At 33.3% G+C, this 14,597-nt stretch overlaps 1 protein-coding gene across 5 annotated transcripts in view; it reads left to right on the forward strand.

The window, feature by feature from the left end:
* The window catches only part of dnc (phosphodiesterase dunce), a 136,426-nt gene that overhangs the window by 12,354 nt on the left and 109,475 nt on the right, over nt 1-14,597 (forward strand). For 4 of the 5 annotated variants that reach the window (XM_029302907.2, XM_029302908.2, XM_085480849.1 and 1 more), the window contains exon 2: nt 10,465-11,783. In XM_029302907.2, the coding sequence (XP_029158740.1) occupies nt 10,783-11,783 (1,001 nt within the window). In that variant the 5' untranslated portion in view covers nt 10,465-10,782. The remainder of the gene's footprint in view (nt 1-10,464; nt 11,784-14,597) is intronic. The other variant, XM_085480851.1, reaches the window with a different exon arrangement.

A 14,597-nucleotide genomic window follows, 5' to 3' on the forward strand; every position in this document is an offset into this window, starting at 1 on the left:
TATTTTATATAAACATGAACGATAGCTGTTAATCGAAAGTTTTATATGATTTCATTGACAGTTAATCTTTTCATTCTGCAAAGAAAATGTTCTCTTATTACATTTTCTGTCACACTTAAAAGGCTTCGTAATATGTATTTATTTGTTTGCGTAATATTGTAATAAATCTGGCTTGCGTTTTTTCTCAAAATAGTAGAATACATATTTTATACATATGAAAGAGTAGAGTGCATATTTTGTACATATTTTTCTAAAACACGTCTCTTTGAAATAATTCATGCCGTTACTCGATTTCTTCTCTGCGTGCGTTTCTCGTAAATGAATATTTCTCTAATGACCGTTGTCGTTGTAGCACATTTTCTTTATATGTGCGATTCGTGTGGCGCGATATGAATTTCAAATTCCAACCCAGAAATGACATCGTTAGAAAATCTAACTTTAAAAACTCGACCGTTCTCTCATTCTCTTCTTTCCTTTTTTTTCTTGATTTTTTCCTCTTATATCTCACATTTTTATCTTCGCGCTGTCTTATTTGGAATGATGTACGTACAATATTGGCTCGGTGCCAAGATTTGCGATATCACAGGAAACGAGCAGCTTCTGGAGAATTGCTCCTCAGCGTGCTAAGAAATGGCTGATCCACTTTAAGTACGTTTATTTATAACTGAAAAGAACATCAGAACAGAATGCGCAGAATATTTCTCAAGTACATTGTCGTTACGAATTTTAATAATATATATTACTCGTGATGTGCTGAAGGGTAGAACTCTTCTGTAAATATGACGTTAGCGACAATTGCACACGTCTGTTTTCCACTCGAGATTCATTCGCCACTTGAATCTCGAGTGTCTATAAAGCCGGGGGTATATATTTCCCGTGACCCGTTTATATGCAGAATATTGCAAAGCCCTCGATCGTTAACGAGGATCGAAACAATTTATTTTTATGATGCATCGTGGCACTTGATCGCGTAATTTAAGACAAACATAAGTCAAATTTCCTTGGTCCATTTTCTTTAGAATCTTCAAGGTTTAATATCCGTTCGGAGACTCTCACGATTAATTGTCGTCGAGAACGTATTCTGAATTTCGAACGTAAATCCTTCGAAAATTACATTATAAGTATTATCGAGAAGAAAGAGAAATGCTTGACGTGCATGCGGAGAGTGGTGAATCCTGAATTAAACTCGAGAATGCGAAAGATTTTCAGTCTCTAAAAATTAATCTTTATTAGTATATATAATATTTTAACAATATTGAAACACACATAAATTATAATTTGATTTTTTCGGGAAAAAAACTAAAAATCCATTCTTCTTTCTGACTCTCTCATTATAAATATAAATTATTCGGTGATGCTAAAAATTTAAACAAATATGTGCGCCGGCAGCATATTACAGACCTGTCGCTGTCAATTGATCTCTCGAATCTCATATTTTTTATTATAATTAATATGGTTTTAAATGTCAGAATAATAATTATTTAAAATATTACATGTTAGAGATTAATAACATGAAAAATAATAATTGAAGAAAATATTTGTCTAGGAAATTTTAATAAGGAAGGGGGAATATTAAATTAAATAACATTTTATTATATCTCTGTAGGTACGAAACAAAGAAGATTACCTCATTAGCGGATTTATTACATTGTTCAAAATCTCTTTTATTTTTGCTATGGCAGTTATATACAATTGCAGAATAAAGTTACCCTTAGGAATTCTTTTTTTGCGTGGATGAATGGAACTACGTTCAGGGGATTTCCGCCTTTCTTTTTCACTTCCTGGTAATCAATAATCGCTATTGCATTCATGTATAAAGTAGCGCTACGTACAGTCTGTTTCTAAATGCGGTTACTTTACTTTTTGAGACAGTATTTTTTTTTTTACTTTTAAATAACCATTACATAATGTATTTAAAGAGCTCCTTGATAATATGTAAACTAGATTTAGAAAGATAAAGCAAATTTTATAAAAAAATTTTATAAATAAAATCTAATGAAATAATCCTTATAATAAGAGGATAATTTATACAAATATGAAATATAACAAATGTATATAAATGGAATATAGAAGTGTAACTTTGCAAGCTATCCGATATCAGTTACAACGAAAGCTTTCAGCTCTAATTAACAATGTGACGGAAATTGCAGTTCATGTTCTCTTTTATTTCATCCAGATTGTTAAATCTCGAAACTTTGCGTATGTTTCAAAGCTGAAAACTTTCTATACCTGATGACACGCACATGATTCCTCTTGCGTTCACGTGTAAGTATCTGAACAATTTGCTGTGTTCTTGTCTCGTGAAATAATTATCTCGAAAGAACTTGTCGAATATCTACTTGACATATTAGTAAAATAGAAGACGAAGCTTACATAAAACTTCAGTAATTGATTCTTTGCTGCCTCTTAATAACGAATATATAATTCAGATTAAAAGGCAATATTAAAAGGCGCTCCCTGATTTTATTCCGGACATCTAAAATTAATTACGATTTACTGCTCCGAAGTGACTTAGACATTGCAGAGTTTTTTACTTATGCTGTCTCTTTTTATCTGTCTTATTTCAAATTAATTAAATTATAGTCTGCCAGTTCTCTTCCAACGTCTGCATTTTACGATCTTGTATAATTCGTAACAGTATCGTATAAAGTTCTGAACTCTCTCTTATCACTTTAATGAAGTTAGGAAATGCTTTATGTTCTGCTAAAAGTGCACCGATAGAACACAATTTTTCATATTATTCTCTCTGTTTTATTGAGATACTTTAGCTCTGGTATTTGAAGTTGTAGAAAAGTCAATTTTGAGAATCAAAATGTCGATTGTTCTGTTCATCATATGATGCCTGTCATTGACTTTAAATTCAATATTCCTTTTAAATTATCTGAAAATTGTATATGTACAGAGTGCATTAGCTGCTGATTCTGCGCCTTTTATGATGTTAAAGAAAGGATAAGATATAAAGTATTTTATTTTTTTTTTTCAAATATTTTTCAATATTTGTATATTTTATTTTTATTTTTTTGTTGGGGGGGAAGGGGAGGAGCAATATGTAAATTTTGCTTGCACTTGCAGTTATTCAAAACAATTTTTTAATATATACAATTAAAAAAAGTGTTTTTTTAAAGATGCTAAATACATGTATATTTATTGCATACATTTCTTGATGCAAAAGATGAGATATGAAAACAAAATTTATAGACGGAATGAAATTTTAAAATGTATGAAAGTATATATCATTTACTTCAAAAGCCAAAGATACTGTAGGATCATCTATCGATTGCAATAACTTACCGGGATGCTAGAAGAGTTTTTTGGTGCGGTTGCAGACGGTTATAAATAGTGCACTCGTCGATTCAAATCGGAAGGTATCTATCAGAAAGATATCCGTCAGTTTGTCGTCAATCTATTTCTGGCGGCAATGTGAACTTCACGTATTTTATTTTGAGCAAAACTGTTAGGTTGGGTTAAGAAACTAATTACGATTCAATCTATGCAGTCATTATCGACAAAACCGCTGTATTGTCCCAAGCGAACTTCATTATTACGATACATCAAAAGTTTGAAATTTAATTTTGCGTGTTATATGAGATAAACATGTATTTATTCTGATTAACACAAGTATTTCTGGTAAACAAATTTATTCCGGTCTTCTCTGAAGATATGAAAATATTCTATCAAATATTATATTTGTGTGCGTATATTATTTCCATAATTCTTGCTATATTCTCGAGTGCTGACATTGTCAGTCCTTCGTCTGTGTGATTTCACACATATGGTATACAACAGAACACAAATGATGGTCTTCACTACTCCATTAATTAATGCGTGCAAAAATAATAAAAAAATATATTTTTACATTTAGACAAAAACGTACATGTTATTTTTAAAATACAAGTTTTTTCGATTAAAATCCGATATATTTAAATTATTAATTGAAACGAGAAAAAGAATTGTATGACGCGAATTTGTCGAATAAATTTGCCATACCGAGTTAGAGTGAATGAAATAAAATTGCTATTTGTCAGTGAAAACTAAAGTTGAGAAACTTACTAATTTTCTCTTCATCGCGTGCAAATTACTTTCTAGATCAAGTTAATGAATGATCGCAGTTCTCCTTAAAATAGCAATGGAATATTGGTCAATCTTGTTGAATAGTTAAAAAGAAAAGACAAATGACGCAAATGCTTTTATACTCATTTTGGAATACTACATAAAAACCGCATTAAGAAAGTTCAAGTTAATATTAGGATCAATACGAGCTGTTAGGCATGTCTGAAAAATTTGTTTAATAAACAATGTTTATTTGAAGAAATTATTTATTTAAAAAAAATTAATAAAAATTAATAAAAAATCAGACTAGATCCATTAACGAATATTATCACGATGTCTCGAATTTATTAAATACATATAAAAGTAGCATATTATATGCACGAGAATAGATCTGAAATTTTACACAGTTAATTTTTTATTTAGAAGTCTGAACGTAGATCGAAAAATGTAATATTATTATAAAAAGTAACTGACACTATGGAAAGTAATATGAATATTACGACAAATGTGTCATAAGGATATTTACATACTTTATGTATCTCTAATGTATATTGTTCTTGATATTATTCTTGCTTAAATTTTTCTAAAAGAATTATAATGTATTTTTTATCTTTGTATTAACATTATTACATATATATTATTAAAAAAGGCAATATAGGTATTATTAAATTTTATAACTGAAACTACATCGATATATGTTTAACGATATGTGTAAACAAAACGGAAAATATCCGCAGGTTCGCGATAAATGCGTGATAGAATATTACTTACCGCTGCATTATATCGGCCGGTGTTAATTATACGCAGCCCGTTAACGATACCGTGATTTATTGCGTAATTTTAGATCGAACTATGTGAGATTGATGTGCGCGTCACACTGCTACAAGCTTACTATATAACGCAAGTGCGATGTGTTTAATTAATGAAACCATGCCGATGACACATGTTGCGAAAGCAGCCATATAAGCTTTTATGGAATCGTTCCCGGTTTTGTATTGCGTAATACTCCGGAGCTTTTCCCTAAAGACTTTTTGAGCAGAAATATGAGACGCAAACGTTCCGGATGATCCACATGCGTCTCTACATATAATTATAATTTGACTTGTTTTGTGATATCGTCGCATTTCCGATAGGATATTTTTAAAATGGATTGTGTGATATTGCAAAAATTTTACAGAAAATTGAAATCAGGTATAAATAAATATATACAATGTGGGATTTGTAACTGATTTTCGCACTGCTGGTTTCTCCGCGATATAAATAGATACAAATACCTGTATTCCATATCAATAATTTTGCCAGTGATGCATACGCATGTACATTCGCGCCCCTTGTAATCAGCATTATTTATACATGTGTCATAACAGTTTGAACAATACGTAAAATTTGATTTTATTGGAAATAAAATTTTTATTGATTTTATATTTTAGTGTTTGCTCTGTTTTATAAGAGTGGAAAAATACATGTATTACAATACGCGAATATATACATTTTATTGCAAAAACATTCTTTTATTTCCGAACAATTTTCCTACTTTGGTTTATTTTATATACATATATCTATATCGATGCATATCTTTTTGAATTTTTACAAATATATAAAATAAGTGTTAAACTATATAAGAAAGTTATGTTACAATGAATGAAAAGATAACTATAACCATTTGTGAATAGACAGATATTCTGTATCATATTTAAGCGAAACTCCTGATTTAAATTTGCATTAATACAAAACAAGTTTTCAACCGCCTCGACAGTTTCGTTATTAAATCATTCCCATGCAGAGAAATTAATTTCATCCGCAAATTCTGAAATTCTGTTTTAACGAATATTATACAAACATATGCAGAGAATTGTTAATCAATCGAGATTTTTCGAGAGACTGTATAAGTTGTTTTTCTCTGATAGATTATTTACCTTAAAAAATACATTTGGAGGTAAAAATATTCGTTAATTTTTCGTTATGGAGCATAAATTTTTTAAACGATTATAAAACTAGATAAATTAAAGAAATGATTTATTTGCGTGAAAATCTCGTTTGTTCGTTACTAAAAACATTTGCGAAAACGACTCGTGCTCGCTGATTCTATTAAAATGGATACGTTTGAGATGAAGAACACTTCACTGGTCTGCCGAAATTACAAAATCGCGTGGCGTGATGAATCCGGTCTCGAATCCAGTTCGTCTGACCTAGAACCCGCCTAATCTAGGTGAACCAGCTGGCGCATTGTTCGAATCGATGAGGTCGTTATACCGTCCGACAAACGGTTTCGACCGGAAATGGCGTGTTTGGCCGGGATCGCGCATCGATAACGTTTAGCCTTGCCGTGTTTCATATGTGGCGAAACATCGTGAGCGATTTCGCGCCGATAGTATCAACTATGCCATCATTATCCTTCGAGGAATTACCGGATCGTTCATTCATTTAAGCCGCATTAGAGAACAAGCAGGTTATCTGTAGAAATTCGTGCGATCTTCCCTGAAATCGATATGATCCGCTTTTGGGATGAACCACAATCGCGGCTGATTGTAGCACGTGCACCGCTGTAGAAATTATAAGCTACAGCTTTATACGACGACTTAAACTTAGTTCGTGATATCGGCTACTAAATGCTCACAGCATCCTTGACAATATCTATGTATTATATCTTACTAAATAATTTTTATTTAATGACAAATTTATTTATGTATATTTATTTATGAGATTCACAAAATGCTGAATCAAAAAATACTAATGAATTACACGTGTAATATACTTTACATTATTATTTATGACATTTTTGTCATTAATTTTGATACTAAAATTTTGATATTTTGATTATATTAATAATGTATATCATCTTCTAGTAAACACGATTAAAATTTCTACCGAATTATATGCTTAATTGTGGTCATTAATATTCTTAACAAGCAATCAATTATCGCATACGACATCTGTCACATCAGATATTTTGTTGCAATGATAAATAATGCAAATATCTCACAATTTAGCTCGGTATTATGATTATATATAATTGCGCGATCTCGTTAAATTTCCAATTTCATCGTAGCATTAGTAGACATATACCTGCTAGTGAACATAACACCAATTTTCACTACCAATAATTTCGCGAAAGCTCACTGTGCAATGTGAAAGCACGATCGATAAGTAAAATGCTGGTAAAGCCTTGCATGCAATCGGCCACGTAATCTCCAGCGTGTAGATATGCTTGAATGGTTTCAACGTGGGCGCCCTTGATAGTTTAGTTAGAATAAAGGATCAGTCCGGAAAAATAGAACTTTCACGATACCGTGTCCAATTACGGAAACTATTTTTCCATTAGAGCTACGACGGCATCGTACTAATCTCGTTTACAAGATTAAACATCCGTGTCATGTGTCAGGATCAGTGACGGGGAGAACACTGAAATCTCGTAGAATGCGAAAAACTCGGGTAAAGTTTGCGAGATCTCGAAACTCCGATATTAAAATGAAAATATATATTGTTAAACGTGCCAGAGATGAATTTTTAGATTATTCGATACACGTAACGCGTCAATTATTCTTAAAATAAATATGCAATGAAAGCAATAAAATAAATTATCAATTTATTTGTGTATTGTATGTGCATATGCATTAGAGAAGGAAATTTTCCATTTCAAAAGTTTAGTAGCAAAATTATGTGAAATTTATATCGAATATTTAACTAGCATATTAAGTATGCTTTTAAAGTATTAAATTAACGAAGGTTGTCTCTATGGGTCGTACTTTAATATAGATAACTAGATGTTTCACAAATATTTGGCAAAATTTCTTGGCAGTTATTTACGAAAGAACTGACCGATCTGCTAAAAGCAGCGGCATATCAGTGCACTTTCGGCATAGTTGGAATATGTAGCTAAACAATTTTCAACGTCGTAGACAATGTCTCTGTAAATGAATTGAAACTCTACATATGATAATTAAGATTTACCTTATAATTGCGTTTATAAAGATCGTTAAAAACCATATATAAAATAACTTGCGAAGAAAGCATAGAAAACTAAATTTGCAACTCAAAAAGAAACTTTTATAATTAAAAAAAAAAAAATAATAAAATTCTATATAAAAGACACACATATATAATTACACACTATACGATTATTAACATATTTGTAATATTTTATTTAGTTTTGATTATTTCAATTTTATACGATATGTTATTTTTGATTGTATTGTTTTTAATATCTGGTTAGTTTGGAGTCGAGAGCCATCGGATCAACTTCCGGTTGTGTAATAGAGTTGACAAAACTTGTTTCGAATCTTCGAAATTGCTCGTTGCGCTACTACTATTACTACTGTCCAATTACGTTTAACACCCACTCGATCGAAATTGCAGACAATTGCAGTCAAGATCTTTACATTCGACGCGAATGGCCTAATTGCTCGATTCGCGCAACGTGATTCAATCCGCTCAATATTAGTCATTATCTGACACGAGCCGGACAATTAGCTTGATAAATGTGCGGAATAAATTCATTTGCGTTAAACTACGGTATGCAGTATTCGCCCCGGTTACAACATTACACTCACTATCGGTATAGAAATAATTTATGCGCACGTTTGTACGTATTAATTAATGCGATTTATATGCGCGGTTCTTAATATCGTGAATTAATACGCTCGTAGGCGAATAATAATGCCTCGGAAGGCGCGCGTTATTCTCCCGCATTTGTTGCAGCATTAAAAATTGTGAACATTTTTGTCCGACAGATGCTTCTACACGGAGAGAATTTTCTCTTAAAATTCACCCTGAAAATCATCGTGCGACAATATGGTATTGGAAGTATTTTATAAGAATTTCTCTGATTAATATAATATTTATTTATCACAATAAAAATATTAATAATAAATTTTACTATGTACGTATTAATATTTTTATTGTGGTAAATATTAATCAGAGAAACTTTTATAAAATTCTTCCAGTACCATATTGTCGATTATCATGATTTTCAGGGTAAATTCTAAGAGAAAATCTCTCTGTGTAGTGTTGAAACAAATCTGAAAAAATTCTCAGTATATAGTTAAACAAAACAGCATATTATGCGATACGTTTGAGATACTTCTCGTCGGCAGATCATTCCTTCGTTTATTGCTATATTTATCGCAATTAATTCTAACTACAGTAACACTTGGTGCTTGAAGCGTTCGACCGTTACTCATTTATACGACGTGACTGTTAAAACCAGATGCTACGTTGAACTTAAAGGGGGATGTAATCGAATATAACTCCACCGCAATGTACCTATTGTCTTTATCGTCCGCCTATTGTCACGAGCTTGTATCGAATTCTTGCTTGCACGATCGAGCACGCCAATTGCATGAGCTACTTCAAAGGGAAGTTCCGGGAAACTACACCTTCCTGTACATATGAATCCATGAATTAATCCATGAATTTCGCCCTGTGGACGTAGTAACTCTTGCGGAAACTATAAATGTTGCCGTTAACACAGAGAAATAGCGCTCGGGAAGTTATGTCGGTGGCACGCGCGATTTTATTGTTGTAAACCGGCCATGCGGATTACAATCTTTCCGCTAATCGAATTTATGGGAAAATCAATACTCGCGCTTCCGCATATACGCAGTGATCTTCCGCGAAAAAGAACGAGGAATTCTACACTCGGGAATAAAAATGTTCGCCATTGCAATTTGAAGCTTGCGTCTTTGAATTTTCTGATGATGCAGTCTTTCATCTTTCTTTCTTTTACTCGTGAAAATATCTTATGCAAGTGTTTGCCGTCGAAAGAGTGGTCGCGAGCTTAAATCGCGAATTACGCTAAATTATTCGTAAATCGTGCAACTCTCGGGAATATGAGAGTCTTTCATTCGCTTCATAAATGGTTGATAATAATTTTTTGTAGACTGTAAGAGAAAAATGTTTAAAATACGATGATTTTTTTTTACACAATTTTGGTTCATCTTGTGACAGGAAAAAATAACTGATTTTTGACGTAGTTCCAATTCAATCAATTTGTTTTTAATCGAAAGAATTGCACAGTTGTTACGAGGTATTCAGGTATCGGCGACGAGTTTCATATTCGGTGAAAATTTTTTTCAAACGTAGCTATTGACAGTCAAATTTTCTTTTTATACGCTCGAATATTTGATTTCGTTTCTCTTTGATCCTGCTTATATAATCATTTAGGTAATAATATTTAAAATATAGATATCATTTATTTACATTTTCCACGACACCGGAAATAAGGTTTAGGATCAAATACAATGGATTATTAAAATGAATTGCTCGATAATTCTTTATTGATCCTATACGAATTGTTAATGGAATTAATCGAAATGAAGAAGTGCAATACGAAATAACATCGAAAGTGGCTCCAAGTACTCTCCAAGTAAAACCGAAAATATCTCAGAAATATTGAGGAATATCATTAATTTTCAGCTTGTTGGCTTTTAAGCGGCAAGATCGCGTAGATGGAACACGCGATGCAGCCGAGAAAAAAGAAACGCTGAGAACGGTATGTTTCAATCTGACGACAAAAAGATCTACTGTTGAAACTGCGAATTGCTTGAAAATTTGACGATCCGAGTGCGTCGTCTAGAAAGTTTGGACGGACGGAATTTAATCCTGTCGGATTAACCGCACGCGAATAATTTTCCGACAATCTTCTTCAGACGACGTCACGGCGGAGATTGTTTAACTCTTCTCATAACTCGGCTTTCGTCCGTCTTTCTCGAGTAATTTAGCGAATCGTCGAAGATGGACGAAGACGATACCGAGGACGTGCGCGAATCTGTCACGCTGATGAATCGGCTCACCACGAAAGTCACCACATCTTCCACGCAATTTACGTCCAAGATAAACCGGCAGATTCTGCGAACGCAAGAATCGGCCGAGGACTCCGACACGATGGAATGCGCGTCCGAGAACGAAGTTGAGAATCTACCGAAGGACGAAGACGTGTTGATTAAACACAGGGTAATGAAGAGCCGTCATTCCTTGGACGTTCCGGACGAAGCCGAATTCATGATGCGCAAAAGAATGATAAAGTCGACGTCTCTTCGCGTAAGCGACGACTCCAAATATACCGGTTCGCGGTTGGGTTTCTTCACGACGAATCGCAGCGCGCAGTCGAGCTCTAGCCAAGAGGAATATGAACCCGAGGTGAAAAGCATCTCGAGACTACAGGTACAGCAACAACACCAGCAACAGCAACACCAGCAGCAGCATCTGTTGACGGCCGGCGGTGTCGGCCAAGTGACCGCAAGATCGATGGAGAGTCTGCGATCGTCGAGAAACTTTCTGAGCGCCGACGATCGCTACAGCGAGGACTCGAAATCGATGGAGTCGCTGTCCTCGTCCTCGGAACTGCACTTGGGTTCATCCTCAAGAGGCCACTACAGGAGCTTCCTCACGACCTCCACAAAGGACGTGCGCAGAATCGTGACGGTCGAGTCGAAGAGCAGCGAGAATCTCCATAGGGAGGAGAGCATGAACGCTGAGGTGAGACGCGGTCTTTTCGCGAATACCGGCTTGGAGAGGAAAATACCGCAGCACCTGAGTCTACCGCCGCCGTCCAGCGTGTTCTCTTTGACAAGTCCCGGTGGCAGCGATCGCAGGATCACGATCCTGAGTCCGCATTCGCCTATGCAAACGTCGGAGTTTCAATTTTCCGCGCAGACGCTCAAGAGCAGGCGCAAGAAGGCCATCGTATTGCCGAGGTTGGTGTTGCCCCGAAGCGAATCCGAGGTCTTTTTAGAGTGAGTAGCTGAATGATCGAATTTCCTCTTCTGTTTTGCCATTTTGTGGTCCGTGTTTTTGAAGTGGAACCGCTCGAGGCGGTCGTCCTCGTTTTATTATTTGCCGTCATGTTAATTGACCTTTCCAGGCTCCGGTTATTTGTAAAGATTAAAAATTAAACGAGGGGAAATTCATAAGAATTTATTCCGCAAGGTTGTCGGCTGAATGTCAATAAATAAACCAATGTCGATACGCGATGTAAACGGAATCGAATATAATACGTTTTGTTTTGTGAACTATGGCTACTTGATATCGTGGAAATATATACATGGAAATATCTCTAATATTTATCAACTAACATTATATGCATACCATACTAATACGCAAATTATATTACGCGAATGATTATTTCATCATGATTAAGAATTAATTCCGTAGAAATTCATATCATATGTGAAAACCTATAGTTGCACAATCTGCAATGGCGTTATTGTTGAGCTCCCAATAATTATATATGAATAATTTTAATAGTTTACGGATATATGATATAATCGGAATTTACGATATTCAGAATAGAACTTTTTAATTCCTTGAAGAAATGGTAATTTAATACGAAACGTTTAAAATAATTTAGATTTCTTTCTTTAAGATGCAGAGAAAGAAATTCTTGCAAGTTTTATTATTTTACTGTAACCAGAATGATATAAATATTAATTTTGTAACTTTTTTTGCGAAAGAAAAAATAAAATCGTAGATTTTAAAGATCTATTAATATAATATTAAGAAAAAGCCATAATATTATTTTTATATTGTTATGTGAGGAGACTACAATTTTAATGATATAATATTTTTTTTTTCGACAAAACGTTAGCATTATGTCGATGTTAGATGTAATTATTCTTGCCGTTCATAGATAGAGAGAAACTACAGGAAAACATTCCTTTATTATGTGAATTGAGCACGGACTCTATTAAGAATAAATTTTATGCTATCTTGATAGAAATAATTTTAGTTATCTTGATAGAAATAAAATAGTGCCCGTTTAGGTTATTTTCAAACATATTACCATGTATATATGCTTTAACACAGATACAAATATACATGAATATATTCCGCGATTATTACGCGTATACGTATATTTAATATTACTGTTACTTTATTATGATAATGAATTAACTACGTAATTATACAATTTAATAGATAGTTGTGTATATAATTATTAAATAAGAATTTAAATATTTGCGAATACATTATGTTTGATAATTTAAAGATTACATAATGTCTTAACATTAAACATAAAATCTTTACAAGATAATATATTATTTAATGTAGTTTGAAAATCTATAAAGATCACGAAGCGTTATAAAATGTTAACGTTGTAATCGTTATGCGAGATCTAAAAGTTAGTTACTTTTCGTGAAGATGATGCAAAATATCATGAATTTATTCTTGGAAATAATTGTCTAAAGTTTTCTTGGAAGTGCCTTTAATGATCTTAACTTTGGTTTTGTTCGACGCACAAAACTAAAAGCACGATTATCCACTTTCCACGCAGTTCATTAAACATGTTACATTTCGCTTTTCTCGTAGCAATTTCTTATTTTCTAGAAATGCATCCTTAATTAGAAGCATGTTGCGCAAGATTATATAACAGACACATGCATCTCTCTTACTTTACAAGGATATTTTAATAGGAAAACAATTCTTATCACTGCTATACATTTATAGCGATTACCTCTCTCACAATCTCTAATTCATCACAATAAGTATGTCATATTTTAAGTTGCGAATAGGTTTGTCGATCGTACGCGAGAGTTTACCGAACGTCTTTCAGCTAGGACGTACGTTCGAAAATAGATTGCGCGTGTCTACGCGATGCTTTCAAGAGTTGAAAATGTCGGCCAATGAATGTAGCATGAGACGCGAACGAGGGAAATGCGAAAATCTTCTTCATGCTGCTTTTTCCTTGAGAAATTACCTCGAACGGGATTGAAAACCATTAAGGCGTTCTCCAATCAGAATAGAGTTACATTCGTTCAATCGTCGCGAACGTGCCATCTTGATAGTACAAAGTAGCAAACTTTTTTTCAGATGCTTCAAGAGCATACTTTAACGTCTTTGCTTTTTAAAAAGAAATCAGGCTTTCATAAATTAAAAAAAATAAATATATTTTTATAAAAAGATGATAAAATTGAATATTTATATACAAAAAAATATATTTGTATATAAAAAGATTTAGCGCAGCTCGATTTTTCCAAATTGAATGTAAAACGATCCTCAATATAGATTGATACACGCTCGAAAAGTACATACCTGATGATGCATGCACGAATTATTCATGAGCGAAAATATGACTTGGTAAATATACTCTTGGCACAGCTTCTGTGCATGTTTGATTTTTTTTAAAGAGAGAATTATAAGTCTTTGATACGTTAACAATGCATAGAAATGAATGAAAAATTTTTTTTAAAGTAATTTTGCAAAGTTTTCTACATTTCAATATCACTTATTAATTTTCTCTTATATACCAGAAAAATTGTTACTTACTCTTCTCTCTGTGGCGGCGAAGTTTAGTAATTAACTTGTGAGTTCTCGAGCGGAAGCTCGCCGAGATAAATTCGGCGGTTGATTAAAAGTTTTTTTATGGCTTCGCACGAATCTTTATTAAAGTTAAGTCTCGTTAAAGGACGTTCAACGGCCATTTGGAAGATATGTTTTATTTTGCAATTAAAATATTTAACCGCGGTAATTTACGTGATTGAATATTCCGTGTAATTTTTAATAGAGGAGATAATTTTCTTATGTCATCGCGTTGCGTTAAATCACTTTTGCGC

The sequence above is a fragment of the Nylanderia fulva genome, unplaced genomic scaffold (assembly GCF_048542155.1).
Source record: "Nylanderia fulva isolate GAGA-0341 unplaced genomic scaffold, ASM4854215v1 Scaffold1, whole genome shotgun sequence".
Lineage (NCBI taxonomy): Eukaryota > Metazoa > Arthropoda > Insecta > Hymenoptera > Formicidae > Nylanderia > Nylanderia fulva.